This window comes from Corvus hawaiiensis, chromosome 19 (assembly GCF_020740725.1).
Source record: "Corvus hawaiiensis isolate bCorHaw1 chromosome 19, bCorHaw1.pri.cur, whole genome shotgun sequence".
NCBI classification, from domain to species: Eukaryota; Metazoa; Chordata; class Aves; order Passeriformes; family Corvidae; genus Corvus; species Corvus hawaiiensis.
Genome location: NC_063231.1, coordinates 2,692,571 through 2,705,633, shown reverse-complemented (window position 1 = coordinate 2,705,633; position 13,063 = coordinate 2,692,571). Strand labels below are relative to the sequence as shown.

Sequence of the window (13,063 nt, the reverse complement as noted above, 5' to 3'; positions counted from 1 at the left end):
TGGAGACCAACAGCAGCTGGGGATGCCCAGGAGCCCTCCCTGTGTGTGTCCAGTGGGAAGCGGGAGTCACAGAGTCATAGAATGGAATCACTAAGGTTGGAAAAGATGTCCAAAATTGAGCCCAACCTTAGATCAAACACCACCTTGTCAACTAAACCACAGCACTGAGTGCCATGTCCAGGCGTTCCTTGGACATCCCCAGGGATGGGGACTTCCTGAGCAGCCCCTCCCCATGCCTGACGGCCCCTTCCATGGAGAAATTAATTCTTCCTGAATTTCTTCCTGAAGCGTCCTGCCTTTTAGCATGGCCGTCACGTGTAAAACAACCCCTCTGGGCAGCAGTGCTTGCTCTCCCCGCCTTCAAAACCAGCCAGAAGTTCAAGGGATGTTTTCCTAAACATGGGGGCTTTCCTAAACTCAACCTGTGAAGCATCTTTAGGATGAGTTTTGAGGAGGAAGGAGGCATGGAGGGCAGGCTGCTGCTGGGCTTGCATCAGTGTGAGAATTCAGGTCGTGTTTACTACAGGCAGCTGGAACAGGATGATCTCAGATGGTAACGAGTAACATCTGAGAGGATGCGTTAAAACATTCAAGCTGTTTTGTAAGCACCTACTTTGCTTTCTTTCCAAACCCAGTTTAGCTATTTGCAAGGATTCATTTGTCCCCTTAAGAACCTGGTGTCATCTTGTTGAAATAAGTGAAAAAGAACAAGAGGTTCCCCTTCCTTTTAATGGAAAAATGGAAAAATGGGTTTTGTCTTTTTTGTTTGATTGGGTTTGTGTTGTTGTTTTTCATTTTGGTTTTTTTTTAAGTTCTCCAAAACAACAAGCAAAGCCCCTCAGTCCAGCTTCCTTTCTGCTCCAGAAAGGAGAGATACCTACAGTCTGAGGGCTTCTGGCCTCTTGCAAGCTGACCTTGTGTAATTTCCTCTATTTACATTTGGCCAGCACTGGCCTCATTGACTACAAGAGTTTATACAACTCCTTTTGAGAGGAATACCACGGATTGCTGAGGCACGTCCTGCCCCACATTCTCCTATTTACCAGGGTGCTAAATAGATGAACAGTGCTACTGAATAAATATGTCCTTATCCTATTTTGTTCTGGCTTTAATGCCTTTGTACCAGGATAACAGAGAAGGTCACAGGCAATTAATTTAAACCAGGTGGGAAAAACGACTCTTAAAATCTTTCTGCGCAGGGAGACATCTGACAGTTCTCCAGTTAAATGTGCTTTTATTTATGTGAACTGTGTGCAGCCTTTGTAACGCCTTTTTTGGGGGGGGTTGTTTTTGAGGAAACTGTTGCAAATAATGTTTGTTCACTGCTGTAAATGAGCCAGAGTGGAATTTGGAGACAGATTAACTTCCCTGGACTTTGGTGTTGGCGTTCAAGCCTGCTCTGCTCGCATGCACGGCTCACCTCTGCTCCAGGACTTTTGCAACCAGAGTGAAAACAGCTTGTACTTAATACACATCAGTGGCGCGATGATTCCTTCAGCAGGCAGAGCATTTGCAATCCTAATGCATGCAGTGATATTTGGGACGTGGCAGCACTACTTCTTGTAGGGTTTGGGGATGCTGGGAGTTATGGGGTGGGCAGAGAAGAGCAGATCAAGAAATTAGGTTTGAGAGAGAGAAAATTGCTCTTCAGTGTGATTAATCTGCTATTTAGTGGCTTTTTAGGGTTTTTTTAAAGTAGATTTTTCTGATACATGAGTTGCTTAGCCTGGCATGGAGAAAGTATTCAGCAATTGAGCGACGATAAAATAATTACATGATTGCGTGCTTGGTGAAGACAGGAGGGGAGGGTAATGCTCCCAAGTGCCACCAATTCAGGCACCACTCAGGAGAAGAAAAGGCTCCCTCTAATCAGGGCTCCCGGGGTAAGGGTTTACAAGAGCACCCTTGAGGTCAGCACTAATCGACAGCTTCCAGGCAGCTCATTTAAAGAGCTGGGATTGCCCAATGTTCGGGGAAAGCAAGCCACTTCACACTGGAGGAGTGGCATGTGACAGCTCGGGAGGGGAAGCATCTCTGGACCCCACAGCAAACCCAGGGAATGCCCAGGGATGGAGAAGAGGTAGAGGAGGAGAAGTTTCTTCACGGCGTTTATTATTAAAAAAGAAAAAAGGGGAAAAAGAGGAAAAAACCAAAGAAAAAAAAAAGAAAAAGTTTATTGCAAATCTCAGTGTTTAAGAGTATTTCCAGAGTCCACTCGGTAACGTTACAAACAAATCAGTAAATCCTGCTTGTGCTGTGCCCTCACACACACACACTCACCACTCGCTCCCCTGCTCGTGCCGCGACACAGACAGGAACAGAAACGGACTGTGAGGTCAGTGACAAACGTATTATTTGATCTGTATTGGAAACTTGTACAAAAAAAAAAAAAAAAGAAAACCAAACAAACTAAATACAGTAGAACCTCGCAAATCTGCAGAACAGGGAGCTTCCACACACACGCAAAACCTGGAGGCCTTATTCCACTTCCAAGCAGTTGTAATAGCAAAGTGCTGTAGTGAGGTCTCGTATCACAAAGACTTCAATAACCTTACAAGGAGAGGCTACAGAACATTTACCAAAACGCTTGAAGTATCATAAATTAACAATAAATAAAAAGCACATCGTAATGCAACGTGGTTATTTGTTCAATGATCACTGATTCACACAACTCTAGTTCTCTGTAAGGGATCTTCCAGTCCTGGGTGCAACACAGCGAGGTTCTGCTGGCCGTGATAAAGTGCTGAGGCAGAGGAAGGACACGAGACCGCAGGTCCCGGGCAGTGAGGATGAATTGCTCCAGCCACTTGATTGCAAGAGTGCCTGTTTCTTTTTTTTTCTTCTTTTTTTCTTTTTTTTACCTTTTTTTTTTTTTTTGACATCTAAGACAGAAAAAACAAATCAAGCACCTTCCCAAAAAGAGGTTGTTCTTTTTTTTTTTTTCTTTTACAGATTGTCCCACATTTCTATGGCTGGTAAAACACAGACAGGTCAGCGTAGCAGTTAATGGATGATGCCACTTCCACTTAAATACACAGAAATGGTGGCTTGGGGTTCTTCCTTTCCCCCAAACCAGAACAGACTTGTTTGATTTGTCCCCCTGAGTTGCCTAGAGGCAAGAAGATGCATATAGGTGGGGTAAGCAAGCTCATGTCACCGTGAGCAGGAATCTCTCCCATTAAGACTGAATGAACAGCTCAAATGTTGTCTTTTATCCATCCCTTCATGCACAGGCTCCACTTCATTTCTCACTGAAGTCAGCAGCAAAAAATAAAAAGCCCCTTGCTGACTTTAGGGGAGAGCTGGGGAAGGGCGTACAGCTCAGCACAGCCACCCCAGGCCCCCATGGCTGGCAAGGGTGGGGAGCAGAGTAAGAGGGGAAGGTCCTGGGGGGGCCACAGGCAGCTGGGGCTGCAGCAGAGATTTCCTTGTGCACCTGTGAGTGAAGGTTCTGGGTACATTAAGACATCCTGGGCCAAATCCTCCCTGCGGGTGGGCTGGTTCCGGCAGCAGTGCCAGGTCCGTGGGCACCAGCTGAGCCTTTTTCCATGGAAAGAGATGCTGGATCTGTAGTTCATTATTTTTTTTCCTTTTTAAATAACTGGGTTACTTAAGACTTACCTATTAAAAACAGCTACACTTTATGCTGTAAGAGTAATTTCCCCAACAATTTCACAAGCAATACAAGATAGGCATTGAAGAGATTGATGTAAAGACAGCTTTCCGTTATGCAGAAGATCGTTTTTCCTCTCCAGTTATTTAAGCTAACCTCCTTTAACAATCTCAGAATAAATTAATAAATACTAGTTAAATTAGAAACAGTACATCAGATCTGACTATCAACAGAAAACAGTTCTAAGGATCCCAGTCAGGAGAAGAAAAATGATCTTATGAAATACGTGCAGTAATAACTGGCTGTAAAGACACACGGAGCCTTTGATTTCCCAGCATTTGTGACATTCAAGTTAAGATCATTAGCAATGGTTTCTAATTGTCAGCTATCTAGCCTAGCCTCCTCCTCCAAGCTAAAACATGAGTCTATATCCCTCTAGAAGAGGATTCAGTTGGCTACTGGTGGTGTATGAAATGCTTGTCTCCAGTTTGGATCATCGGGGTCTCGTCTGCGTGGAATTTGCGGTAGGGGATGGGTGACAGTCAGAGGCTGAGCTGCTTCTGCTGTTGCTGTTGTCAGTATTTATGGGATCAGTTGAACCTTTACCTATGCTTGTTATCAGGAAAGCAAGTGTGCATCACATCTTCATGCTAGACAGAAGTTATTCTTAGGTGACTATCCGTATTTTCTATGGAGCTTTCCATTGTTGGTTAAAAAAGTTCTGTCTAATACTAAAAAAAAAATAAAATTGTTGGTAGCAACTGTTCACATTTAAAATTTCACATTCCCTTTAGAATGGAGTTTTAAAACGTGGAGCAGAGCTGACATTTCCCCCAGCCTTACACCGAGTACATTAGATGGAGAAGGAACAGGGTTTTTTATACCACGCTGTCAGAGCCTTTTCCTGAATTTTCTGCTTTTCCAATATCCATGTCTATAAAGTCATCTGGTAGTTCTGGTGGTGGCCCCGCTGTGCTCTCCTCCACCTGCTGCTGCTGCTGCTGCTGGTGGCACAGCCCAGTCTTGCACGGCCTCACCAGGGCCAGAAACACGGCTCCCAGGACCATGCCAGCAGCACAGGAGTAGAAGGCTGAGCTGTAGTTCTCTGTCGTATCCACTAAGACACCTACAAGAAACATTCACAGCAGTTAGCCACAGCCCACTCCCCCCTGCCCTGCTCTCCTGGAGGGTTTTAATCTGTATTTTATCTGCAGCCAAAACTCGGTGACAAATGGATGCCACGTTAAAAAAGTAAACCCATTGTGTTCTGGGGTAGGCAGTGTCATCTTCAGGCGAGTCAGAAGCCCCTGGGCACCGCAGGGATGCTGAGCCCGAGATGCATCAGGCATCTGTTTGTTCTGCCAGACTTCACCTTTCTGCAGCGTGTGGCACAAGCACAGCGAGAGGGATTCGCCTCTGCTTGTGCCTGAAGTGATGCCAGGTTTGGGTTTCTAACAGGATCAGGGTAGCACTGCAGTATTTCCCTTCCCTCTGAGGTTCCTCAGTGCCTCATCCGTGGGACTCTGCAGAGCTGCATTGCAGTCTTCTGGCTCTGGGAGACTCCCAGTACTGGTTGCAGGGCTTTTAGGGGAGTGCTGTGATCAGTGCTGCCAGAACACTTTCTAGACAGAGATCAGCACCAGCAGCTGTCAAACACCTCCAAAACAAAATTAAGACCAAAGTTTTAGTTACCTGCAAGGGGTGGTCCAGCCAACCCAGCTAAGCTTTGAATGAAGACGTAGACTCCAGCTGCAGAAGACATCCTCTCAATGCCAACCACATCGTCTTCAGCCAGGAGGGGAATATGTGTGCCCGCTACCGTGCCGAGCATGAACCCAAAATAAACGCTACATATCATCAAGCCCCAGAATCCAGAGGCAAAAGGGAAGGCAACCAACGCTACCGACAGCAGGATGACGCAGATGAGCTCGATGTAGATCTTGCGGATTGGCTTCTTGTTGAGAACCCAGCCTGCAAAAATCCTCCCAAAGACCTCGGCGATGGCCATGGCTGACAGGATGTAGGCAGAGTGGTCTTTGCTGATGCCGAGGCTGCGGCTCAGGGGGATGATGTAGAGGGAGGGAGCGAAGAAGCCCAGGGTTGCAAACAGGCCAAAGAATGCATAACAGATAAAGCTATAGTCTCTCATCACAGAGAAGTCCAGTAGTTTGCTTTTTGGTTCTGCAGGGGTGCTGTTATTTTCAACGGGATTCTGTCCATGTTGCTTTGGTTCTTCACTTTTCGGCTCTGCTTTGGTTTTTCCAGGCACATTGCTGGGTGAGGTAGTTATATCGACTCCTGAGTCTATGGACTCTATTGAGGTGCAGGTTTGCTCATTTTCAAGCATGTACTTTGTCTCCGTGGACTCCTCTGGAGGCTGTGCTTTCACTTCTTCTTGCTCTCTGATGATGATGGGGCGCAGCAGCGATCCGCAGGCGGTGATGCCGAGCTGCAGCACCCCGACAGACAGCATGCTGTACCTCCAGCCAATCTGCTCCTTCAGGGCCGTGATTGCTGAGGGAAGAGGAAAAGTGTAACTGGGAAAGCCTGTAGTTACGCCAAGGGATTGAATTTACAGCCAGGGAAGTGACTGGACATTGACCACTGGAGGGTTCCAGGTGTGTCTGGAGAAGGCTGAGCAAGGGTCCCTCCTGCCCAGGGGTCTGGCACCAACCTTCCTTCCCTCTGCTGCCGCAGACAGAAGCTAAAAGCTGTGTTTAGCACCTGGCTAGCAGATGCCACTCTCTTGGTAGCCCCTTTTGAGATCTCAGAAGTTTGGGGACAAAGCGGGTGCTGTTTTTAGTGAAGGAGAGCAAACTCGGTGCTTGAGTTTCCTTTCTCAGCTGCCCCCACCCTGAAACCAGCTAGCAGAGGAAGTCTCTTAGCCCTGCTCAAAGGTTCACGTCACTGCTTAATTACCAGCCTTCATTAGCACCCAAAGCAGCTTTGCAGCGGGTATTAGCCCAGGGTACATGAGCACAGCAGACCACATAAACCTCCAAGGGCAGGCGGTGACAGGGCCGTGACGCCTGGGGACAGGTCCCCAAAAGGCTGGAGCACTTTGGCAGCCCGTGCCGAGCACAAGCCCACTAACCTTTAGGAGCAGTTCTGTGTACTGTGTGTGTTTTAAATAGCTGAAGTTGCTTGGGCTTATTTTTAGCCTGCCAGATCTGTATAGGGAGCCCGCCGGGCTGCGTATCAGCCAGGCATGTCCTGCGCTGGCACAGCACACCGGGGGGGCTCGGGCAGCGTCACCCCAGCCCCTGGGACTGCTTGTCACTCTGCCTGCGGGGCACGAGTGCCACGGGCACGTGAGCAACCACTTGTGGGCACCGACTCGGCCTCTGGCTCCCGTTTGCTCGGGGAAAGGATGGCAACAGCATTGTGCCTTGGGCATGGCACGTAAGAACTCCCAGCATGTGGGCACCGTACCTGGTGCGAAGGAGAAGACAGCGAAACATTCCCCTGTGGATGCCACCGCTGTGACCAGCGAGCGTCTTTTGTCAAAATACTGTGATAAAATGGTGACAGTCGGGAGGAAGGAGAGGCAGTATCCCAGGCCTGTGAATAAATGCCAAAAATTGCCATAACAACAAGTAAAGGAGGGGGAAACACCGATGCAAGAACATGTTAAGTCGGCTTTCCTGGTGGTCATTACAGTATCATTTCGGCCAACTCAGCAAGTCACCCTGGAAGAAAATCATTGGGGAAACCAGAATGTTATTTTTTTGTAAATTGGAGGGGGGAAAAGGAAAAAAAGAAAAAAAGGAAAGTAAAAACCCAAACCAAGAGTCCCAGCCTCCCAAACCTGCTAGATAATGCCTTCTGCTCCCAAACAGCCAGCGGGGCCCACTTTGAGGACCTCATCTGCTTAAAGTGTTTGAGCCTATAGCAACTGTTCCCTTAAGCTAGGCAAGCTCCTGGCCACAGACATGAGCAGGACACCCAGGCCAGGCAGGAGAGGGGGAAAAGTACCCGGAAAAGAAACCAGAGACAGAGGGAGCATTAGAGAATTTGATCCCGGGCACAGCTTTGGTCTCCCCAGCAATCCCAGTCCATCAGAAGTGACCGGTGCAGCTGCACGAGTGCAGGGCCGAGTCCAGGGTGATGCCTGGGGTGAGACAGGGCACAAAGCCAAGCCTGGGGCCCATCCCCGCTCCGGGATCAGCTCAGGAGGGGCAGCAGTGCTAAGCACACCCCGTGTGTGGGGACCAAAGCCTCGTGGCTTGCAGGAAGCCGCGGGAGGGAGAGTTTGGCAGGTAGGGGACAGGCCAGGCCAGGGTGACTCACCGGAGACGATGCCGATGGTGACATACATGTCCACCACACTGCGGGCGAAGGAGGCAATGACCATGCCAGTGCTGACCAGCAGCCCTCCGGCCATCACCACCAAGCGGTGGCCAAAGCGGTTGCTGAGGACCGTTGACAGAGGAGCTGGAGAGGGAAGAGAGCCGTGGTCAACACCCACCTCAGCAACTTCACAGCCACCATCTCTTGCAGAGACTCTTCTCATACTCCTGCCCAGGTCCCCGCGAGGTGCCACCACCCTGCACAGCACAGCGTCACCCTGGAGCCACCTTCGGAGCACTGCACAGCTCACAGCATTTAGGACGTGCTAAAAAATCACCAGAACAGACTTAAAGACGAGCACGTGGCAGCCTGGGACAAATCTGCAGCCACATGCCCAGACACCACTGGATTTCAGCAAGGCTCAAGTTATTTCTAATCCTTTTCACTGCAGAGTTTGGTTTGAAAACTCTGGTTTTTGCCCCTTGCTGGTGAGACCTGAACAACTGGGTCAGGCTCAGCGACACGGACCATGTCCCTGCACCACCCAAGGACACGAGTTGGGGCTCAAAGGGACTACCAGGGTGAGACTGATATTTCTTGGCATTTGTGGAGCAGCCTCTGAGCTTTATGGCTGTGATTTAATTTATAATGGAGCCATTAGAGGCACAAAAGTCCTAGGTGCCAGGTCCTTGCATGCTGAGTCAGCAGCACGACTGCCCCTTGCACCTGCACTGAGCGCCTGCTCCTCTTACCTGTGAAGGTCTGTACAAACACACATATGGATATAATCCAGGATATCCTGCTGTTGGTTTCGTCAAAGCTTTCCATCAGGTCATTAAAGAAGACTCCAAATGATTTTATGATGCCGTATGTCAGGGCTTCCACAACAAAGAACGCAAAAGCAACTGTCCAGCCCCATCCTCCGTCAGGCACTTTAGTATAAACGTTTGCAGAGGTGCACGGCATCTTTACAGCTTTGACCGTCATTTTGGATCTGGAAAAAGAGGGGACAGGGAGCCAGGCATCAGTTTAAGCTGAATTTTGCTGAAAGAGGCACAGCCTGGGAGCTGTAGCACCCCTAAGGCACCGCGAGCCGGACCCTGGGCTGCCGAGGGATTGAGTGTGGGAGTTGGGCTGATGTTTCTGCCTCTGTCCCTCTGTGGGCTCCTTCCTGCTGGTGCCCTGTGAGCCCAGGACCAGAAACTCTCGGCTCAGCACCCGGGTGAGCTGTTTCCAGCAGCCAAGCCTGGGAGCTGGGAGCTGTCATCCATCTGTCGGTGCATGGGGGTGGATGGATGCAGTTCGTGAAAGATCCACCGCGGAACCCAGTGCGGGCTGGACTGGTGGAGCTGCAGGAACCCCTGGGGCACCTGTCCTCCCCAGCCTGGCTTTGCATCCCCAAAATGGCAGCTCAGGGCTGCCCACACCTCAAGAAGGGGGGTGGGGACACCCCTGCTTCCAGCAGCTCCCCTGCAGCCCTTGGCACCACTGCCACCCCCCAGGGCAGGGGGGGTTGGAGGGGGATCACCCCATAAGACACGGGGTGTCCTCCACCCTGCCCCGTGTCACCCGGGGGCTGTGGGTGTGCAGGGGTGGCTTTGATCCCACACGGAGCTCCCCATGGAACCCCAGCACTGCCACAACTGCACAGGGGGGACAGCGCCGGTGTCACAGTCACGGGGAGGACACTGCTGGGGTGACCGCCACACCCGCACAGGGGGGAGCCAGGGTTAGTCCTGGGCTCCCTGCCACACCTGCATGGGGCTCCGCAGTGCCAGGGCCACCGCCACACCTGTGCAGGGGGACAAATGCCAGGGTCACTGCCACAGCTGCATGGGGGGGGCTGAGCCGAGGCCACTGCACCACCACACCTGTGCAGGGGGACAGTGACAGGATCACCGCCACACCTGCACTGGGGGGACAGTCCTGGGCTCACTGCCACACCTGCAGGGGGTCTGCTGTGCCGGGGTCACCGCCACACCTGTGCTGGGGGACAGTGCCAGGGTCACCGCCACGCGTGCGCTGAGGGGGGGGGGGGACAGTCCTGAGGTCACCGCCACACCCGCCTGGGGGGTGCCAGAGTCACCACCGCACACCTGCACGGGACACAGTGGAGTCAAGCCCCGGCGCTGGGTCCCCGCAGCCGCCCCGGGAGGGCACCGAGCGGTGGCCGTGGGCGGCCGCCCCGTGTGCGGCCCCGTCCCGCCCGGACCTGCGGCTCCGGCGTGCGCTCCCCCCGCGCCGCCGTCCGCGGCAGCCACCAGGCATTTCCCTCCTCCATTTTAGACTCGGCTCCTCGGCACCACGTTCTCGGCGCAGGGAGCCCGGGCGGCCCCGGCCGCGCCGCCCCAGCCCACCGGGAACTTCGCACGGCGGAGCAGGCGAGTGCGCGGCACCGGCACCGGGGCCCCGCGGGAGCTCGGCCGGGCTGGGAGCCCACGCGAGGGGTCCCCGGGCCGGGCAGGGGGGTCCCCACGCCGCGCAGCCCCTCCTGCGGTGCCGCATGGCGGGTGCGCGGCTCCCGGGGGATCCTCTCTGCCGGGGATGGAGCGAGGCGTGGGATCCTCCTGCATCCCTGCGGTGCTGCCGCGCCGGGCTCTGCTGCAGCCGGGCAGGGCGAGGGGCACGGGCGGGACCCCCGGCGTTCGCCCGAAGTTTGTGGGAAGTGCCTGGAGACCCCCCCGAGAGAGGGGACGGAGCTGCCATGAATTCCTGTGTCACTGCACGGAGAATCGGGGGAAAAGCAGATCGGGAGGAAGCACGCTTAGGGGACAGAAAAAAAAAGAAAAAAGGGAAAAACAACCCAGCGAAACCGCAAACCTGGGCGTATGTTTTGTACATTTAAAGATTAAAAGAAATAATGATGGCGGGGGAAAAAATTGAAAATGAAGAAGCCGGAGCGCAGGGGCCCGGCGTGGCCCCCCCTTCCCTGCATCACTTTCCCAACATTTCAGCCCTGATTCCTGCATCGCCGGGGCCGCGGGCTAAAAATACAGGGATGCAGGCGAGGGGAGGTGGGGAAGGAAAACGCTGGAAAAATGAAAAAATAATGTTGAAAAGAGCCCCAAAAGGGGAAAAAAAAATTAAAAAGGGAAACAAAGCCCTCCCCCACCCAGCTCCCCGGAATCCCCGGGCGGGAGCCCCACTCACCCGGTGCTGCGGCGGGGTCAGGGGCTGCCCATGGCCCGGGAGGGCGAGCGGGCGACCCTCGGCGAGGAGGCGGCCCCGCTGCCCGCCGGCCTCCGGCCGCTGCTGCTCCCGCTGCCCGCGGCGGCGGCTGCTGCTGCTCGGTGCTCGCTCGCAGCCCTTTTATACCGGCTGGAGCCGGTCTCCGCCGGCGGCTCCGCAGCGCCCATGTGCGCGGCGCCGGGCCCGGCTCGCCCAGCGGCGGCACCGCGTGTGCGGCAGGGGCGGTGCAGCGCGGCCGGAGCGGAGCGGCCCCGGGGGTCCCGCAGCCCCCGCAGCCCCCGGCCCGCACCTGCCCCGCACGGGGCGCTCCGGCAGGTGCCGGGCCGCCCCCGCCGGCGGGGTCCGGAGCATCCCCGGGATGCGGTGCCTGGAGCATCCCCGGGCTGGGCTCGCAGCGGTGGGGTGCGGGGAGCACATGCCGGAGCCCCCCCCCCGGTGCTGCTTCTGGGGGTGGCACAATGTGTTTGTCCCCTCCGAGCTTTGGGTGCTGCGCGTGGTGCCGTTTTAGGGGAAATATGCCTCCTGCTTGTGTTTTTTAGGACAAAACATCTCCTTTAGTTGCATTTCTAAGGAAAAACATCTCTCTGGGTTGCATTTTTAGGGGAAACCATCTCCTTTAGCTGCATCTTTAGGGAACACCATGTCCTTTTGTTGCAACTTTAGGGGAAAACACGTCCCTTGGTTGCATTTTGAGGGTAAATATTTTCCTTGCTTGAATTTTTAGGGGGAACCATCTCTCTTCGTTGTTTTTTTTAGGGGAAAACATCACCCTTAGTTGCATTTTTTTTTTCCTTAGGGAAAAGCCTATCCCTTAGTTGTATTTTTATGGAAAACATCTCTTTTAGTTGCATTCCTAGGGAAAAACATCTCCCTCAGTTAAATTTTTAGGGGGAACCATCTCTGTTAGTTGCATTTTTAGGGGAAACATCTTGGCTGTAATTTTTTTGGAAACTATCTCCTTTAGTTGGATTTTTGGGAAAAACGTGCCTTTTTGTTGCATTTTTAGGGAAAACATCTCCCTTAGTTGCATTTCTAGGGAAAAACATCTCCCTCCATTGCATTTTTTTAGGGAAAAACATCTCCCTTGGTTGAATTCTAAGAGGAAAACATTCCCTTTAGTTGCATATTTTTAGGGAAAAACATGTCCCTTGGTTGAATTCTAAGAGGAAGGCATTCCCCTTAGTTGCAATTTAGGAGAAACCAACTTCCTTAGTTGCATTTTTAAGGGAAAACATGTCCCTTATGTAGGAAGCTTAAAAAGTAGGGATTTATGAGTCAAACAAAGCAGGAGAGACCGACTCACCACCTACAGGGATGGGCAGGGAGGGAGCAGGGGTTCAGTCATCCTAAAATTACAGAACATTCCGAACTGGAAGGGACCTACAGGGATCATCGAGTCCAGCTCCTGGCCCTGCACGGACACCCCAAAAATCCCACACTGTGCGTCCCTGAGAGCATTGTCCAAACTCTCTTGGAGCTCTGGCAGCCTCAGCTCACTGCTGCTGCTGCATCCTGCTCCTGCTCTCCGTGTGCTGGCACAGATGGATGCTGCCAGGAGGACTTGGAGTCTTGCACCATTCATTGTGACTTGTGGGCCAGTGACTTTTACCTGCAGGGAGCAGCAGAGGGGTCAGAGTGGGTGGGTGACCACACCTCTCCTCACCTGCCCTCCTGGGATCTGCCCCCTGTGCTGGCCCAGGACCCCAGCACAGTGTTCTGGGTTAATGTGGAACCTGCTGATCCTGGTTCATACCCCTGGAAAAAGCACCCAGGTTGAAATGTTCCTGCACTGTAAGGGCTGCTGTGTTTGGTTTGGCCAGAGTCCCTTCTGCTGCTTTTCCCTTCCTTTGTCCCGGTGGGGCAACATAGCCAAGGGCAGGAGGTAGCTGGGACAAAATTCTGCAAATTCCCCAAAATGAGGCAAGTTGTCAGTTGCTTTGCTCAGGAACTTTGGGAAAGCTGCTGCTGGTT

At 52.7% G+C, this 13,063-nt stretch overlaps 1 protein-coding gene across 2 annotated transcripts; it reads right to left on the bottom strand.

The window, feature by feature from the left end:
* Window positions 1-2,155: 2,155 nt before the first annotated feature.
* On the bottom strand, window positions 2,156-11,186 carry SLC16A6 (solute carrier family 16 member 6). 2 transcript variants are annotated; one of them, XM_048323714.1, is made up of 6 exons: window positions 11,054-11,186; window positions 8,656-8,897; window positions 7,904-8,047; window positions 7,046-7,174; window positions 5,306-6,127; window positions 2,156-4,739 (listed from the first exon to the last, which is right to left on the bottom strand). In XM_048323714.1, exons 2-6 carry the CDS (start codon window positions 8,888-8,890, stop codon window positions 4,492-4,494), a joined length of 1,578 nt encoding a protein of 525 aa, XP_048179671.1. In that variant the 5' UTR covers window positions 8,891-8,897; window positions 11,054-11,186; the 3' UTR covers window positions 2,156-4,491. The 2 variants fall into 2 exon arrangements, with proteins under 2 accessions (XP_048179671.1, XP_048179672.1); XM_048323715.1 differs by lacking the exons at window positions 8,656-8,897; window positions 11,054-11,186 and having other exon boundaries at window positions 7,046-7,302; window positions 7,904-7,987.
* Window positions 11,187-13,063: the final 1,877 nt, after the last annotated feature.